Raw genomic sequence first — 20,341 nt, 5'->3', positions numbered from 1 at the left:
CCATCAAGTACAAAATAACATCATCTGCAAATAAAACCACATTTTCTTGAACACAATACCAATTACATCTGAATTTCTGAATCTCTTATTTTCTTTGCCAATGGTTCTAAAAATAATGCAAGTAACAAAGGGGAAAGAGGACACCCTTGGCTGGTTCCTCTGTTCAGATACAACCTATCAGAGAAGAGCCCTCCCATTTTGATCTTTGCCTCTGATCCCTCATATATCCTTCTAATTAACCTTATTATTGTATCAGAAATGCAAATGCTTTCATTGCTCTAGTTGTAAAGTTCAAGGTTACTCATTTTGCCATTCTTTTAGCCATTATAGACATAAACACTTTATAATCATGGTTTAAAATTGAAATGACCCTACATGAAGTTAAATCAGATGCCAAAAGTTTTTGGGCTCTGAAGTTATTATCAAAAAACAGTTGGGTAACAGCAATTTTTCTAAACTCATGCATATTATTTAGGTACTCCCTTATTTTCTCCTTAGCACTCTGCAATTGAGCCACTTCTTGTTCTATGAGATTCCCCTTATTTTGTCATACTTTAACTTTTGTCAGCTCCTCTAAATAATTCTTATTGCTTCTTAACCATATTTATTTTTCTTTTATTTTTACCTAATTTTTAAATTCCACTTTCATTTTATTCCACTCAGCAATAACTTCTGGAGTACCTTCTATGTTTCTTATTAACACCCAGATAATTTCCACTACTCATTCCTTAAATTCCTCTCTTTTTAACAGGTAGGTGTTTCATGTTTACTTCATTACCCTACATTTTAATCTTAATAATTAGTGACGTATGATCTGAAATAGTTATTGGATGTTTTTTTTTTTAATTTATTTATAGGGCAGCGCAATGGTGTAGCAGTTAGTGTTGTCGCCTTACAGCAAGAGGTTTTCCAGTTCGATGCTCAGCTGTGGGTCATCTGTGTGGAGTCTGCATGTCTTCCCTGTGTTCACATGGGTTTCCTCCAAGTGCTCCAGTTTTCTCCCACATTTCTAGACTTGTTTCTGCAGCATTTCTCCCTGGGCGTCCACTGAAAATGGGCTCTGTCCCAATTTGACTTTCCCAGTAAACAAATGTTAAATAAATAAATAAATATTAAAGATCTCAATTAAATGCACATGGTCCTGTGAAACATAATTTCTGTCTGGTCTACACCAGTTATTGTACCTTGGGGAATAATATGTAAATTCTCTCTGAGCTCCTACAACTGATTTCAAGTCATTCATACCAAATATTTTCACAGATGTCTTCAGAAATCTTCTGTCTTGTGTTATATTTTCCCTTCTAGGCCCCCAAATACACCCTTATTTTGCAAATCAAATTCCAGTCCCCACCTATAAGTAATATTTATTCCCTGAAGAAAGCTGGTTACTTCACCAATTTTTTTAAGCTCCATAACAGCAGTTTTAGGTGGAATATAAATACATGCCAGTATAATCCTTATCCCTTGCCAGTAGCTCCTTACTACCACAAATCTGTCATTATATTTTTTACCTCTTCTACCACTACTGGAGTTCTTCTAACAATTAATATAAGTATTCCTCGTTTCCTTTTTCCCTGATATTCTGCAGAATATCCATCCTGAAATCCTTTCTTTCATCAATTCACATGCTCAGTTCTTTCCAAATGTGACTCCTGCAGTATTGTTATTTGTACTCTACATTTCTTAATATAGTTAAAGGAGAACCACATCCTCAGACTGAAACAAAAAAAATGTTTATTTCATCGTGTCTTGATGTTTCCTACATTTTAACACCACTTTTGGACTCTATATACTTTTTTATATATTTTAAATGCAATTCCAGAGTCTGCCCATGAGGTTCAGCATTTTGATTTTTTTAGTCTACCTCAAAGTATCCCACATTGCAGAGTTTGGCTTTAAAATATTCCATCATAGCCCCTAAGCTCCTGTCAGTGAATTGACTTTACATGTGTTTTCACATATACTGTGCTTTCTTTTAGTTAGTTAAGTTTAATTACAATTTCCTGCTTTACAATGACCAATTAAAGACTCAGGAAGGCAAAGGCATTGACAATGCCTGTTAATTTTTTTTTCTTTCTAAAGTGGCCAATTTTCATTCTTTTGTTATGCCTCAGTTGTAGTCCTTAAACTTATGTCCCCTCTCCCTAAACACCTCCCCTTTGTATCTGTCAAAGTGGCAAATTTTTGGTTTGTTGTCGTAATTGATAGCTCATACCTAGCAGGCAACAAAGTTCCTATGTTGAGAATACTGTTCTGTGTAAATTATCTCTGTTTGTCTTTTAAGTAGTCACTGGAAATCAAGAATGGAAATTAAACTTGAATGCCTAAAAGAAAGCAGGGTATATGTGAAAACACATGTAAAGTCAATGCACTGTTAAAGCCAAACAATGTATTGTGTGATACCTGGAGTTAGACTCAAAAAATCAAGGTGACACTAGAATTACATTTAAAAATACTGAAAAAGTATACAGAGTCTAAATGTAGTGTTAAAATGTACAAAACTTCAAGACTTGAAAGAAAATCAACATTTTTTTAGTCTGTGGGCATGGCTCTCCTTTAAGTATTATGTACTTTTCATCTATACCTGTGAGACCATTCATATTCCCAGATAATATGGAAAGTATCATCATTATTAAAAGAAGTCATTATTCCCACTTATTATAGATGGCAGTTTTTCAAATGTCTATTTCCAGCTTTTTTGATATATGCATCCATTAATGTTTAACAGGTTAATCCTCTATACAGATTTTCTTATCATCAACACTGGAACTTATGTAACATTTTAAAAGACTTTTTGTTTTAATAACAATCCTTAAACACACACACACACACACACACACACACACACACACACACACACACACACACACACACACACACACACACACACACACACCCAGAACACTACCACAACCTGCTAACTTAAAACAAACACACATAACTACATGCATCTTCAAATAATGAAATTTAACCCTCCTAATAGGAACAGCTACTAACACAGGCCCTAATTAACCTGAAACTGAGGTTATCCATGCTAAGACGCAAATTATTGCCTGTACTTTTACTTACACTAACTGGCATCTGTTCTTTCTTCATCTTTACTCCTCCCCCATGTAAAACACTTGCATGCTTTAAAAAATCATTAACTCTTAGCCTTGAAGAAACCAGGGTTTTTGTCTTTATTGTCCTATTATCAGTTTATCTCCATGGAACTGTAAGAGAGAAAAAAGAAAAATGTAGTCCGCTGCTGCAGTCTGAAATACAAGCTGAAACATGTATTGCTAGAGGAAATCTTTTCATTACATTCAATGTTCTCACATTTACTTGTTTCCATTTAAAATTTGTTATTAGGTTAAGCCAAAGGTCTTGAACCAGACATTCACCTATGCAAAAGTTAGACAAAACTATCAGCTCTACATATGTTATGATTTGTGTATTTTTACACCCTAACCCCACCTCAACAACCTAAGATTATAGCCTATTAAATTAAACATGCTTTTGTCTTGCTTTTTTTCTCTTTTTGTGCTGTAATGCCTACTTTTTTTAAGTCTACAGTTCTTTATACCAAAAAAGAAGAAAGAAAAAGAAGAGGAAAAAGAAGAAAAAGGCATCTGTTTACTTTAGTAACTTTATCACATAAAGAACAACCAAAAATACTTTAAGGACAACTGCCCAAAAACTGAAAACAAGCATATGTTTTTCAGTCTATCTTGAACTTTTCTGCAGTACTAATGTCTCTGTATCAAAGTAAGTGGTTATTATTATTTTCTAATTTGCAATAACGCAAAATGGTTTGAGGGGGGAGCCATGTGTAGCATGATTTTGTTGGGTCTAAATCACATAGTCGAAGTGTAACATCACATAGTCGAAGTTTAATAACTTTGAACACGGAATGTTCAAACCATCCTGTTCAAAGTTACAAAACTTCGACTATGGATAAAAAACAAAAAAAGAAAAGAAAAATAAACTGTTGTAAGCAGGGGGCAAGCCACCCTGCACCCAACATGTGGGGGGCTGCACCCCCCACTACTTAAATATACCAACTCCGAGATCGCACCACAGTGAACAAAACGGAAACCTCCCCTTACAGAGATTTCCGTTGAAACGCTTGAACTTCTGCAAATTTGAACTTATGGTCTCGACCATATGAGGTTCGAACTTGCAGAAGTTCGACTATCTGATAGAAACCAGATTTTGTTTTACAGTCAATGCCTTTGCCCTCCTGAGGTCATTTTGGAAGGACAGAGAGAAATCCAAATGTTGAGAGGATCACTTACTGTGGTTTTCTCTCTCATCAGCTTACAACAGTACTGTGACTGCCTATGTTTGACTGTCAGCATCAATCCACATTTTAATTACTTTCCTTACTTTAATTTCCATAAGTAACCATCTCTGATACAGCATTTTAAGGAATGTTTAAATGATAAGCTTGAAAATATTACTCAGTTAATTGCTCTTTCCAAAGTAACAATTGAAGTTCACTGTTGAAGTGTGAAAACTCTAACTCCTGTGATTGATAGGTGTTACTTGGGCTAATATGGTTTGTGCTGCATTTACAGTTTTTAATAGCTAGTCTCCGATGTTAATCTTCTTTCCCAAACTCACTGATTTGTCTCAGAAAACACTGTATAAAAAATGCTCTTTTACAGAAAATGCAGTGCAGAAAAAATACAAAAGCAAATACTGATAGAAAATAAGAAAAGTAAGGCAAAGTAAAAATATTTTCTTTCTTTCTGTGTGACACTCAGTTTGATTAATGAAGAAGACAATTACTCTGTAATAAAAAAACTGAGTAATGCTTTATTGTTCATTTTCACCTGAAAAGTAAGCACAAAAGCCTTGCTTTTGTTCAGACTCCAGGTTACACTATTTATCTGAGGCATAATTCCAGCAATCTGTGACCCATAAGGTACATTTAAATGCCATTGTTTAGGAATCATTGTTTTCTTAACAGCTCTGTAGTTCGAATAAGTAACTTAACCTAATTACTCTGCCACTCTTAGTAGCCTTTGTGATGTAACACATGACAAGACAAATGCAAGAAAGAAAGGCAAGCAGAAATATGTTCAGACACAAAACAAATGGAATAATTATTAAATGATGCTTTTTTCGGTATGTGGTGTGGTTAGTGTTGTATCACAGGCAAATAAACTCACTTTTTAGAAAGAAAATCTTGACATTTGTGCAAAGTTTTTCTCACTATAAAATATGCAATTTATATTGTGAAAAGTTTCATAGAAATATTGAAAAAACAGAAATAATTTTACTAATAGTTACCCTTTTCCTTCTTCTTCTCCCATCACAGTCCTTATAAACACTAATGACAAGAAAAGAAGCAAACACTTTTCAGTTCCCTACAAGTTTAACAAAGTCACCAAATGTCCACTCTTTCCACTTCCTCTTACACTGTTCATCTCCATCTCCCAACTACAGATTCCAGTTAAATTCCAAGGTACTCTTGATTCTTCTGGTCAACTCCTGCACTTTTACAGTGGAAAATGTTTCACTGGCAATGTCTCTCTGTGTGCTTTATTATCAAAAGAATGATAAACAGAGTCCCCTTCTGCTTGATGGCGCACTTTTTGTTGAACAAACTTTTGCATTTCTTCCTTAGCCTGCTATGCATAAAAAATTACTTTGATCCTCCAGGAAAAAATATTCTGAAGACAACTGAATACAGCAGATTGACTTTCACATCTGCCCCCCAACATTCCCTAAATAGTGGAACAAATTTGTTTCCTTCTGCCTCGTACAGTGAAAAATCATTTCCCACATTCTACTGACTCAAAAATGTAATACTTTGCCCTTTTGCTACAGTTTTGTCAGGATTGACTCTTTCTCCTGGTGGATTTGCATCTTAACTAATTAAGGTCTTGGCTGTTTTTTCATGGCCACATTTAAAGCATACACATGGTGTACCCTTTCAATTAACAGTTCCTGCTGTGGAATATCAGTCTAGCGGCTAATTTGTGCCTTTATAAAATTAATAGTCTGTTCTTTTTGTTTCTCTGGTACAGCAGAAAATTTTATTTCTCCCCTAGATGCTCTGTCCTCTAATGCTACCATTTTTTGAAACATCTCTTCTTAAGTAGTCTCAAACTCAGCCAACCTTTTCTTTATATTGACCTCTGATTTTTTGCAGTTTTAGCAGCTCATCTTAATATCCGTTTAAAGCTTCTTACATTTTTTCCAGTCTTTTGTTATTTGAGTCGCTATATTCCTTCAGTGTTCTTTATTTTAATCAGCTCTGATCACGTTTGACGTAATTTTCCCTCTAGATTACTGGAAGCCATGTCTTACACCAAAGCTGGTGCTTGAACTGTTTTTACTAAACAGCTGCAGGATTCTGCTAGTCAGTGTTTTCTTTTCACCTTTTCTACCTGATTTTCTTTTAGGTTCTCTTAGTTTCTTCTTTGCTGGCATCCAGGCAGTTTGCTTACTAGCCAGTAATTTAATTTTATTCAAGCTGACTTTATCACTAGCTACTGTTTCTCAGTTTCTATTTTCACACTGGAAGAGCTGAAGTTAAGCTTTTGATCACTATGCAGCCATCTTGGAAGTCCTCCAAAAAGTGTTTGAACTGTTTTAATCTACAGGTAAAATGACATGTGGGTCTAAGAAGGCCTCTAATCAATAGGTTGCTTTGAAAAATATGTAATTCAAAGCCCATTTGCTTACCCTGTACTTTTTATATTTCTTATGCAGTTCTGGAGAACAGAAAAACTCAAGTCTTCAGTTTATAAAAACAATGCTTAGTAGTGTCTAGTCTTTTAGTAAGATTAAACAGAGTATTTTTACTTTCATAGGATTCAAAAGTTTAGTAAGTACGTCCTGCAACACAAAAACAGCTTATTTTTAGATCTTCCAATGTTGTCAGGGGTTCCATCTTTGGTTTTAGAAGTGTGGGTTTCTTAGTTTCCTTTTCAATAAAGTTTCAACATATTTTACTGCTTTGGCTTACTTTTCTTCTTAAGTGTAAAACTGAGCATTTACTACATTTTACATACATAATGTTTACAGCCTATATGGCAACTGGTAATAAGGGAAATAAAAACTTTATGAATATCTCCAACTAAACACCATCATGGTTTATATTTAAAAAAAATATTTAGAAATACTCTATTTACCTTTACACAAAGTAATACAATTAAATAACTGGAGAGAGAAAACAGAATAATAAAAATGAAGTTGGACAGCTGAAAAAAAACAACATATCTGCCCATCTCTCCACAATATTGAAAAGCAATTGGAATTAGAAAGTCATCACTCTTAAGAAGCAAGAAACATTTGATAATGGGCTAAAATTTAGTACAATCCATCTAAACTTCCCTCCACATACACACCACAAATGTATTCTGTACTGATAACCAGATATTGATTTCCATTTCAGATTGTGGTACCAAAATACAATGAATACACTAATATCGGTATTAAGAGGAAGTATTGTCAGCTTTTTGATGTTACTGCTATGGTACGTCTCCTGTATTGTACACTTATACACTCTCAATTTTTAAAAAAAATGGAAAATGCAGAATAAAATACTGAAGGGGTAAGAAAAATTCAAATCCATCACAAAACTTCACTCTTACATTAGTTCTGGTTATACTTTAAAAAGGAAAGGAAATCCAAATAACATACAGCTATACATACCGTAATGCGTGTTGCACAAGATACAGAAGTGGGAATTGGTGTCAGGGCAGGCTATAAAAACAGAATGAAAAATTAAAATGCAGCTACTATACTATGTTAATTAATGCACATTTTGCAAATGAAAGCACATATAATTTACCATCTTACCTGAGCCCGGACATAAGCTTTTCTTATCTTTAAGCCTAATTTCTTAGCTAATTCTTGAGTTAATTTCACCACATTTTCATCCTAAAAAAAAATACTAAATACATCAACTGCAAAAACAATGTTACAACTATGTACAAATTAAGCAACACATCTGTAGGTTGTAACATTCCAAGTTTATGTCATACTTAAGAAAAAAAGTTGAAATGAAGACAAAATGATGACTGTCCACACAGATGAAAAGTTAAGCACTTTCTTTCGTTTTAATTGCAGCAAATGTCTTCAGAACTGACCACCAAATCAATTAGTTAAGTTTAAATACAAAATTGATTAATAAACCAATCAAATATCCATTCATCTAATTGTTCATTAATGCATACAATTTTCTTAAAGGCACAAATATCAAATATGAAATATATCACTTAACATGTATACAAAAGCATATAGCACATACAAATGTATGCCTATTATAAAAAATATATTAAACTATTTAATAATATAATCTATTATTTAAAAGATATTTGACATTTAAGGTCTCATTCAGACCAGGAGTATGATCTGCCCTAAGGAAAACTTGCCATTTGAGCTCCTTGTTTTCAAGGGCATTATTACATTTTGTAACAAATGGAGTCAAATCTATTTCATCCAACACAAAAAATATTTCATATTTGACATTTATGCCTTTAAGAAAATTGTACGCAATAATGAACAATTAGATGAATGGATATTTGATTGGTTTATTTATTAATCAATTTTGTATTTAAACTTGACTAATTGATTTGGTGGTCAGTTCTGAAGAAGTTTGTTGTAATTAAAATGAAAGAAAGCGCTTAAACTTTTCATCTGTGTGGACAATCATCATTTTGTCTTCATTTCACGTTTTTTTCTGATGTTTATGTCATACTTGCCTTCAAGAAGCTAGACAGCTTTAATTCCACACATGAAGTTCTTATTTCCATGGATGTAGCAAGGTTGTTTTTGAAGGCTGTAGCTGTGGGTAGTTAATTTGACCATTAATGAAAGCTTGCACCACAAGTATGGTACATGATGCGTTATCTGTCCCAGTTTTTTTTTCTTGTGTTAATTTTGCAACAAGAGGCTTCTCTTAGTGCTAGCTCCCCAACTGTACTGTTTAAACACAAACTTTCAAACCGGACTGGATCCAACAATGTGTTGATGATTACAGACAAGTCATCTCAAAGATGTTTACAACACACAGGGTACAATGGCAACTCTTTTGTTTTTTTGTTTTTTTTTTTAGAATAGTTCATGTTTTCTAATTTTAATATTTCATTTTTTTTTGTTAGGGACTCCCCATTTTATTATACATGTTCTAAATTACTGAAGAATTGACAGAGGACAACACTATATTCAACGATGAGACAAATCAATGAACAGTACAAAGAAAAATAACCCCACTGAATTGACTAAATATACCATATCATGTGGGCAACTGCATAAGTTTTTTTTCTGAAAGTAAAAGCAAAATCCTAGCAAAAGTCTCATTTGACAAATAGTACATGGCAAGTATCATACAGCAAGTGGACAGGTGAAATTCTTGGTTATAGTCAGGGTGTCCCACAGGGCTCTGTCCTAGGCCGTTACTTGTTTAGACTGTATCTTCAGACCTAACTTTTTCATCTGAGGTGTTCTACAGTCTATATGCAGACTACCTGAAATTGGGTAAACTGATTACATGTGTTACAGATAAGGGATGTCTGCAAAACAACTTGACTAAATTGACCAGTTGGGTACAGGATAATAATATGCTGATAAACACATCAAAAACTAAGCATATGAGATTTGGGAGACATACATTGAAAGTTGGAATATTTAATACAGCACACAGTGATTGAAACTGTAGACTTATTTAAGAACCTGGGTATATAGGTAGATCCAGCTATGAGTTTTTCTAATCAATATCAACCAATTGGTTAATGACAGCTATAGAACCATAGGTTGTATAAAAAGATTTATAAAGTCTAGGAAATCAAAAATGATGAAGTTGTTGTTTGTTAGTTACATTAGACCCAAACTTGTAATATATTTTTTATTCTTACATATTTCAAGTATAATGTAACACATTTTTCTATTTTTATATATTTATATGTGACATATTTTCATATGTACAATTTTAAGTTAAGTTTTTAACTTTTTCTTGTTAACAATTCATGTGTAATATGTTTAGATGAACATCATAGTAGGGATATATTTTAATTGGAATTATATTTATCAATTTTAGTATAGATTATTTATTATAGTGAGTATAGTATTTAATATACAGAAAAGATATATAAGCAATTTATTATCATAACAAATTCTTACAACAACATCTTACAACAATATATTTTATATTAAATGGTATGTTTTTAGATTTTTAATATATATAATATTGTGGAAGTTAATATTCACTTACAACACCAGATGGCGCTAACAATGTTTTGACCTGATTTTGTTGAAAAATCGAAAAAGTAATAATGTGGGTTAAACTATGACAAACTGATAAAGTATTCTGTTTATATATGTAATATTAAGAATACCAGGATTTTTTAAGTTAGCTTAATATTTATGTATAAATAATGTTTTTCATATGTAAGAGGTTAATAGTGTTGAAAAAACGTTTTCACATTAATTTTCTTATGTAAGGTAAAGGTTAGAGTGTTATTTAAAAATTAATTGGTTAAGTGATTAATTATTAAGCACATTTGGGTATAAAAGGTGGTTGCACCAGTGCTATTATCACTTTGATTTTTACTTTCTGAAGAAGACAACGAAACGAAAACGTATTGCCAGTATTAGCGTTAAAAGTTTTTATTCTCCTTGTGGATTATTAAAGTTTTGGTGTATCCAAGAGCAGAGCCTGATTTCCTTCAAGTGTTTGGTTTATTCGTTAAGTCTGCTTTTAACACTTGATTCCAGAGTTTTTTGTGATACATTAGACCCAAACTTGAGTATTGAATAACAATACAGAAACCCTATAAGAAAACAAGCATGAGTAAACTGGAAAGACTACAGTGGAAATATGCCAAGGGAATCCATGGATGTAAAAATGTAAGTTATTATGAAAGACTAAAACATCTGAACTTGCACAATCTCATACATATATATATATATATATGTATATGTGTATATATATATATATATATATATATATATATATATATATATATATATATATAAGGAGATCTTATTCAGGTATATAGGACATTTAGAGAGACAACTACCTCTGAGAATGTTTGGGGTTATCAAAAAGTACTAAAAAAAAATCATCAGACAACCCATGTAGAAGATTCTTTAGGAATGAGATGTGTACTAATTATTTGACTGACAGAGTAGCTGATCCATGGAACAGACTACCAAATTACATTAAAGCAAGTTCTAGTTTAGATATTTTTAAGAACATCCTGGACACTTACTATGGGAACATCTTGGACACTTACTATGGGAACAAGTGTTTTGGTATATTGGCAACAAGTGTTTTGGTATATTGGCAAGCTAGAAGGGTATTAATTCCCATGCTTGAAATATTTGTATGTATGTATGTATTTATAAATTACTGGCCTACACATTAAAGCAATTAATTAATCTGCTTCAGCTGCATCTATGTTTGCCGTTTACCTGATTCACTTTTGCTAATCTACGCATATACAGTAAACTCTCAGTTAACCGGCACCCATGGGGATTGGCAGATGCCAGATAACTATATTTTCTGGTTGCTTGAGAGTTACTACTAAAAATAGGCCTGACTAATACTGTACATTATACTATTTGTTTGGTTTGACTTCTCAGGTTGCAGAGAGAGGGAATTTATTCCTATCTTCCTTTTTAAAACTCTAAAAATCTAAAAATGTAAGGTATGTTTCTGCGGGAGGAAAACAGACAGTGCAACACATGAAAACTGTACTGTATTTCTTCTACATTTTTTTTGAAGGTTGCTTGAGTTCTAGTTAACTGAGAGGTTACTGTACAGTTTTTATAACTGCAATATCCTACTGTATCTCTTCACCACTTTTACACTGTATTCTTCCAAAGATCTTGGCCATCTACTTGAAAACAAGTTCCCTGAATATTACTTCAGGCTGAAACAAGACTGCCATAATGAAAAAAGTATAATCAAGCAAAGCCCCCCCCAACAATGTCAATGATGAAACTGTGTCCCTGCATCCCACTAATTACTACCATTATCTATGGGCTGCTGCACCTCAGGTGGGGGATTGTCAATGCCAATGATGCTTAAGCAAGAAAAGCTGTTCCAGGAAACTGTTTTCAATTGGATGACCTACTCCACTCTTTAATTACATGTGTGGATCAAAATACTACAATGTACTACATTTCTGAACCTACAAATCAAATGCCCTGTGTAAACTATGTGAGACTACATAGCATGAGGTTTGTAATTGTGTGTTTTGAAGCACCAGGGCATGCTGTTCAGCCATAACTTCGGTTCTTGTTTGTTAAGTGTGCATGTTTTCACTGACCAAGTAAGTTTTCTCAATAATTTTGGTTTCCTTCCACACCTCTAAGCATACTGGTTGACTGTATGATCCAAATAATTCATATAGCCAGCACTTTTTGTCTGTGAGGCTTCAACTATGGATGAAACGGATCAGTTTACTTATTAGGTTAAAAAAATTAAAGTTATCATGCTGCTACAATTTGCTGTACTGTTAGATCACTGGTCTAAAACCTGTGATTTATAAGTTATGTACTTACCATAGCTTGGTATCTGTGTTGTCTTTTTTCATTCTTCCTCATGGTTGGGTCATGGATCTGACCCACAGATCCGACTAGGCCGAATTTTTACAGACTAGGATCCAAGTCTCAAGCTCTTCCTACTTCTCCTAATGCTTTGTCCTTTGCCTAACTCCCTCAGATCGAGTTTGCTGCCCAAATGGCTGGCAGCGTACAGAGAAAAAGAAAGAATTAAGAACCAGAGGCTCAAAACCAGGAACATCAGTTCCTAAACAGTTCTCTCCACGTCTTCTAAAGCACTGGGTAGGGGGCTGGCTGGGAGGGAAGGTGAGGAGGAATGAAAGAGGGCAACACAGATACCAAGTTATGGTAAGTACATAACTTATAAACCTGATGTTATCCCTTTCATTCCTCCTCACGGTTGTGTCAGAGTCCTATACAACTTCTGGGTGGCCTCACAGAAGGATATGCCAGAGCACTCCAGAACCAAAGGAAGCCCTACCCCTGGAAACAATATCCAATTTGTAATGTGTGACAGAGGTTCAAGTTTTTGACCACGTAGCAGCAGCACAGATATCATCTAAAGATGCCCTGGAAGAAAAGGCAGATGAGGTGGACATAGACCTAGTTGAATGGGCCTTAGCAAGATGAAGTAACTGTAATCCATTCTTGGCATAAATCAAAGTAATACGGTCTGTTATCCATTTAGCAAGAATAACTTTTGAAACCACCTGACTTAGATGGCTATGAGAAAATGACACAAATAGTTTTATTTTATTTATTTATTTAACATTTGTTAACCGGGCTAGTCTAACTGGAGACATCTCCATTTTCAGCAGAGGCCCAGGGAGAAAAGCTCCACATTGTACAGGCAGTTTATACAACAAAAATGATAAGAACAAAGTTTGATTGGATAAGCAGGAAATAGTGCCACATAATGAGAATTAAATTAAATACTGGTTTAGTAATACATTTAGTTAGCAGTTTTGGACTAATATGGAGGAAGTAAGAAAAAAAAAACATGATAGATAAGAAAAAAAAAAGTTGGTCTGATTTTCAAAAAGGTTTTGTCCTATGAATATAAAAGCATAACTGTCTATGAACATCAAGCACATGTAATATATGTTCTCCTTAATTAGAGAAATTTGGAAAGAAAAAGTACAGTTGTGTACACTTACCATAAATGTAGATGTTCAAGTGTATTCACTGTTGCAGTCATTACATTTGGGTAATCTGCTGGCAGGTTGTCCTCAGTCGGCCTGAATATCAAAGTCTTGGGTCCTGCGTCGATTGCTGTCTCCTCTTCCATGACATCAGGTCGTCAGGGGTATAAAACAGGCAGCCGACGCCATTTTCTTTAGTTTTTCTTGCCCCAGATGTCAGGTGCCCCCCAAATGGGGAGCAAAAAAAAAAAAAAAATATATATATATATATATATATATATATATATATATATATATATATATAAAACTATATATACATGCAAATGTCACAACATAAACTTTACTTTCATCTAAAAGCAAATACACCACAAAGGCTGTAGAATATAGTGAAGGAAAGATAAGCTGTAGAATAAAGGGGGATGGCGGGTGGGTAACATGGACTGCAACAGTGAATACACTCGAACATCTACATTTATGGTAAGTGTACACAACTGTACTATGTTCTTTGTGTTTCACTGTTGCAGCCATTACATTTGGGTAGAATCCCAAAGCTATGGATGAGAGGCTGGAACTAAATAGCATTAGGAGCGGCTATAAGGCCCTGCAGAACTGCAGTGGCAAAGCCTGCCCTGGACTTAGAGAAGAGAGGCAAATGATAATGCTTTGTAAAAGTATGAACAGAACTCCAAGTAGCAGCTTCTAGAATGTCTTTGGTTGGCACCCCTCTGAGAAAAGCTGCTGAGGTAGATGCAGCCCTGGTGGAATGTGACTTAATCCCCTTGGGCACCGGTTTACCATGATGCAAACAGCAGAAACAAATGCAGTGACTTATCCACTTTGAAATAGTCTGCTTTGAAATAGCCTTTCCCTCTGATCCTGCAGCAAATGCCACCAGTAGCTGCTCAGACTTTCTTAGAGATATGGTCCTGTTTAAGTAGAATCTTAGCTGCCTGTGTACGTCCAAGGAATGCAGAATCCGCTCCCCCTTGTTCTGCAGATTTAGGTAAAAAGTTGGCAGGTGAATAGTTTGGTTAAGAGCCACACTGAATACCACCTTAGGCATAAAGGAAGGGTTGCTTCTGAGGGACACCCTGTCTGGGTAAAATATAATGAAAGGCTCCACAGCCATGAGGGCCTGTAGTTCTGAAACCCTTCTTGCTGAAGAGATTGCCAGAAGGAAAGCTGTTTTCCAGGATAAAAACTTTATAGCTACAGTAGCCGCTGGTTCAAATGGAGGCAGGGTGAGCTTTTCCAACACAAAATTGAGGTCCCATGCAGGAATTTGTGATCTTCTGGGAGGCCTTAAATGTTTGGCCCCTTTAAGATACTGTTTTAGCAGAGGATGAGAAAAGATGGGTGGCTCTGTGTTGTAATGAGCCGAGATGGCAGAAGCATGGATTTTTATTGATGAAAAAGATAGGCCCTTATCAAGCATCTCAGTCAAGTATTGTAAAATCTGAGGAATATTTGGCTTTGCTGTGTCAGTTTCTTGTGCTTGGTTCAGCACAGAATCTCTTCCATTTACCAGCTTAAGATTTTCTAGTACCAGGCCTTCTGGCTGCCAAGATGACATCCATCACAGATTTACTGAGAGGTGTTGTTTGAATAACTGCATGATCACCCATGCTGCCAGGTTCAGAGTTTGGAGCTGATTGTGCAGAATTTGATTGTTCTGCTGAGATAGTAGATGAGGTATTTGAGGCAAGTACCAAGGAGGGATTTGAGACATATTCCTTAGGATTGGGTACCAGTGCTGGCGAGGCCAGTCCGGGGCAATTAGAATCATTTTTGGTTTTTCCTGTCTGACCTTTAGTAGTACCTTGGCAAGAAGAGGCATAGGAGGAAAGGCGTAGACTGATAGGTTTTTCCAACTGAAGGATAGGGCATCCACTCTCCATGCTTGTCTGTGATAAGTCCTTGTCCAATTGATAATTTTGGGGAGAGGCAAATAGATCTATGTCTGGGCTCCCCTATTTCTTTGTTATAATGCTGAAGACTTGTGAATCCAGTTTCCACTCGTGAGGGTCCATAAGATTACTGCTTAAGTCGTCTGCCAGAGTATTTTGTTTTCCTGGCAGGAATTGAGCTTGAAGATGTACTTGGTAAGTCAATGCTGTGTCCCACAATGCCATGGCTAGTCTGCAAAGGGGGTAGGAATGTGTGCCCCCCCTGCTTGTTTACGTACCATATAACAGTGGTGTTGTTCGTCTTTATCAGTAGTTGTCCTGGATGAAGTAAGTCCTTGAAGGCTGTCAGGGCATTCTGAACAACTAACATCTCTTTCTGGTTGATAAGCAGATTCATTTGTTTTGGGCTCCATATGCCCTGAATGCATCGCCCCGCCAGGTGGGCCCCCCAAGCAGTCTAATACGTCTGTAGTTAGAGTTTGGTTGGCAAGGGGTAGAGTGAAAGACCGTCCCATGTTCACATGACATGTCTCTGCCCAGCAAAGAAACTCCTGTTGAAGACAGGGAATGAGAGGAATCATTGTTTCCAGACTGTGACAATGTTGACTCCATAAACTTTTTAGGTACCACTGTAGTTTCCTCATATGCAGTCTTGCATATGGAATCAGTAGAATGCAGGATGCCATGAACCCTTAAGGCCTGCAGAATTTGTCTTGCAGATAACTGGGTTTTTGTTGCCATCTGTTTGAAGTAAATAGTCAGTTGCCTTTGTTTGTCTGTCTGACGTAAGATAAGCCATCTGGGCAGTTGTATTCAAGCTTGCACCCAGGAATGTAATCTTTTGAGAGGGTACCAGTTGTGATTTATTTTCGTTTATTGTGTACCTTAGGCATGTTAGAAGCCTTTTCACAAACGCCAGATGCTGAAGAAGAATGTCCTTGATTTCTGCTTGAATGAGACAGTCGTCCAAGTAAGGGGACCTTCATTGTGTCACTACTAGACAGAGGCACAGTATTCTAAATTTATTCTGTACATTTTTTGTACCATTTCATGGGGTGGCAAAAGCCACATCACTATGGCTAGGCTTACAAATGCCCCAGGGCAGATAGCCTAGTACTATACTATGAAACTATGAAACTATAAGGATAGATTTGTATACTTCTTTGTCTGCAAAATGCAATTACTGGTGCCAGGCACTTTGTAAAGACCCTGGGCACAGAAGATAAGCCAAAGGGCAGTGCAGAGAATTGGTAATGCATAAAACCAGCCTTGAAGTGGAGGTATCTTCTGCACAATTCCCTTATTGGGATATGAAGGTATGCCTCTTTTAAGTCTAGGGACACTAGCCAAGCGTTCTTGCCCAGCATGGGCAGAAGCTGCTGCAAAGTTAGCATTTTGAATTTTGGTATGTCCAAGAATGTGTTCAAAATCGATAAATCCAATACTGGACGCCAGGCATTGTCTTTTCTGGGTACCAAGAACAGTCTTGAGTAAAACCTTTGTCCTTTTTCCTGTTCTGGTACTGGCTGAATAGCCCCCATATCCATGAGGGACGTAACTTGTTTCTGTGCCTCTGCCCATTGATTTTGTGGCAGATCTGGCCAACCATTTGGAATTGGCAAGGTATGGAAATGAAATCTATATCCTTGGGATACTATGTTTAATACCCACTTGTCCTGGGTTATTAACTGCCAATTTTTGTGATGGCAGAGGGAAGTCATTGAGACTGTTTACTGTAGAGTTCAGCTTTATTTCTTCCAGATTTGGAGGTAGAGGCACCCCATTGCTTTGACCTGTAAGAATCTTGTGATTGGTAACTAGAGCCTTTTGAGCACCTGGATTTGCCCCATGAAGCTCTGTCGGACACAGGAAAAGACCAATTTTTTTGTAGGCCAGTGTCGACTGAATCTTGCTGGCTGCACTTGTAAGAAGTCTTTTACAGTTTGCATAGACTTAGCTTTGTCTTCTATTTTCCTTAAAACCTCTTCTGCCTTATTAACAAACAGAGTATCATAACGTACAGGTGCATCCAACAATTTAGCTTTAACATGATCAGGCAAATTTTGCTCCTTGAGCCAGGCATGCCTTCTAATCACAGATCCAGTAACTGCGGCCCTGCAGGAGGCCTCCAAGGAATCAAAACCACATTGCAAAGTATGCTTTCCAACCTGTTCTGCTGCATGCAATAATTCCTGTAATTCTTTATTTTCCACACATTCAGAAATCAACATCATTTTCTGTTTCAATAATCCCATAACATGCTGTTGATATTTAAGCATATGAAACTGGCAGTTTAACGCCCTAATTGCCAAGGTTGCAGACGTATAAACCTTCTTTCCCCATCTATCCAGCACCCTGGAATCTCTATCAAAGGGGGTAGGATTCTTAGCTGTTGAGGCCTTTACACCTTTGGGACCCTGTGAGATAGTTTCAGGGTCAGCAGCAGGGTTTTTGAATAAAAAGTTGTGGGAGTCAGAAACCCTGAAATATCTGTCTGGAGCTGGAGGTAGGAAATGTGGAGTCATGCTTGATTCCGAAAACACATCATCAATAATGTCTAATACAGGAGGTATGGCCAAAGGCCTATGTTGAGGAAGAAGGAGGAAATCCCTAAGCCTTTTTTTTTATTCTGAGAAATCTTGACTCTCCCAATGAAAATGTTCCCACAAAGTATGCAAAGTTTCTCCAAAGGAATAATCTTCAGGAGGAGATGCAGATCGGATGGCTTTCTCTGCATCTGAATCCTCATAGGGTGGTATAGAAAATTCCTGATCAGAAGAGGAATCAGAAAAAACAGAAACCTGATCTGAAGATTCATAATCAGTGTCTTGCCTAGGCCTCTTATTGGGGGGGGGGGGGTTGGGAACCCCTGATCAAGGTAATTAAGTCTTCAGCCATTTTGATCATCTGCTTTTTGGGCATAGAGACCTGAGCACGTGGCTCATGCGTTGTTTTTTTGGCCTTAGAAGTTGCTTTTGTCTTTGTCTTTGAAGCTGGCATCGGTTTTATATAGAAATGCTGAGGCCTGAAGACACCCTCAGAAGCCGGTGCCTGCTCAGCAGCTTTGGACCCATCCGAGGGAGAGACATGTGTGGGTACAATACTTTGAGAATCTCAAGGCATGCCGGACTACACATGGGTCTCGGTAGAGGCCTGCGACTTGAAAGTAGTGGGTATCAGGGACTGCGAAAGCGCCTCACTGAGTACCGGTGGACCGGCGACTGGCTTAGGAGAAGCTTCGTCATCGGTTTTGGACCTTGACGGTCTGTCTCTGTCCTTTTCTTTGCGTTTTTTGTGAACTCCGGTAGTCGGATTGCTATCCGACGACATTTCAGGGTAATTAAATCGGTTTCCAAAATATTTTAAAGCAAAGACATACCGATGCTTAATAGTGCGTTGGTCAAATCTAGCACAAAACCGACAGCAAGGCACGTTATGATCTGGGCCTAGGCAAGGAATACAGTACAAATGAAAATTCTTATGAGGTATTTGCTTCCCACAAGTAATGCAATTATTAACTTTTGCTGACATCGGTATGGAGCAAGAAAAAGTTTCCCCAACGGGGTACTTAGCTTTAATTGAAGACTTCGGTTCTGAAACTTGAATTCGAAAATTTCAGGTGTCGGTCGACCGGCACTTGCGAACTGCTTCTGCTTTGGGCACCGCGGCAAGAAAGACTAAAGAAAATGGTGTTGGCTGCCTGTTTTATACCCCTGACGACCTGACGTCATGGAAGAGGAGACAGCAACTGATGCAGGACCCAAGACTTTGATATTCAGGCCGACTGAGGGCAACCTGCCAGCAGATTACTCAAATGTAATGACTGCAACAGTGAAACACGAAGAACATCTGATAGTTGCATTGACTGGTTGAGGTTGGATTCTGCAGCTACCCTGGGCATGAAAGAGGAATTAGTACAAAAGTTCACTCTGTCTTTATGGAAGATGATGTAAGGAGGGTCAGAAGACAGCACCTGGATCTCTGAAACTCTTTTTGCTGAAGTAATGGCGATAAGAAAGACAGTTGTCCATGAGAGGAACTTTTAAGTCACAATCACTAGCTGGTTCAAAGGGTTTTGACTCAGGCCTTGTAAGATCGCAGTAAGTTCTCATGGGGGGGCAAAAGGTCTTTAACTGGAGGCCTGAGGAGGAATATTCCTTTCAAGAAGGCCTTGCACAATTTGGAGGTTGTGGGGGAACCAAAAATATTACCTGAATGGAAGTTCAAGATGGCTGCCAACTGAAGTTTGATAGTAGAGAAACTGGCTCCCTCTTTGAAAAGGGGAGCAAGGAAAATAAGGACAGCTGGGTCAATATTCTCTTTGGAGGCCCAGAAGACAAATCTCTTCCATTTGCTCCTATAGACTTTCTTGGTAGCCAGTTTCTGGGAAGCTAATATAGTAGCTCAGATAGGGGAAGCAAGCCTGGACCTTCATACAATTACTGGAAGTGCAGACACCAAGTGGTCAATTTCAAGGATATTAGGTTGGGGTGAAAACCCTCTATCAGGTGAAGAAAGAGGTCCTGTTTGGGTTCCATTATCCATGGAGGATAATTCAGGTGAGACCAGAGAAAGGGGAACCAAATCTAAAGAAGCCAGTAGGGGGCAATGAGGATTACCAAGGTCTTCAAATATTTTGCTTTTTGTAAAAAGTTTGGGATCAAGGGTAAAGAAGGATAAGCATAGAGGACATCAGGGGGGCAATCGTGAACCAGAGCATCCCTTGGGGACACCCCTGGAGGGGGGATCACAGCAAAGTAGTTGCTGCACTGGTTGTTCTGGGAG

The 20,341-nt window shown here is 36.9% G+C and overlaps 1 protein-coding gene across 1 annotated transcript in view; it reads right to left on the bottom strand.

The window, feature by feature from the left end:
* ZC3H7A (zinc finger CCCH-type containing 7A) overlaps positions 1–20,341 on the bottom strand; it is a 1,693,893-nt gene that overhangs the window by 904,571 nt on the left and 768,981 nt on the right. Inside the window, exons 6-7 of the mRNA XM_044089416.1 lie at positions 7,798–7,878; positions 7,651–7,701 (exon numbers count right to left, since the gene is read on the bottom strand). Coding sequence (XP_043945351.1) covers positions 7,651–7,701; positions 7,798–7,878 — 132 coding nt within the window. The remainder of the gene's footprint in view (positions 1–7,650; positions 7,702–7,797; positions 7,879–20,341) is intronic.

Source organism: Protopterus annectens, chromosome 12.part0, assembly GCF_019279795.1.
Source record: "Protopterus annectens isolate FY-2018-M chromosome 12.part0, PAN1.0, whole genome shotgun sequence".
NCBI classification, from domain to species: Eukaryota; Metazoa; Chordata; order Ceratodontiformes; family Protopteridae; genus Protopterus; species Protopterus annectens.
Note: the sequence above shows the minus strand (reverse complement) of the source record. Positions and strands in the feature narration are given on the sequence as shown.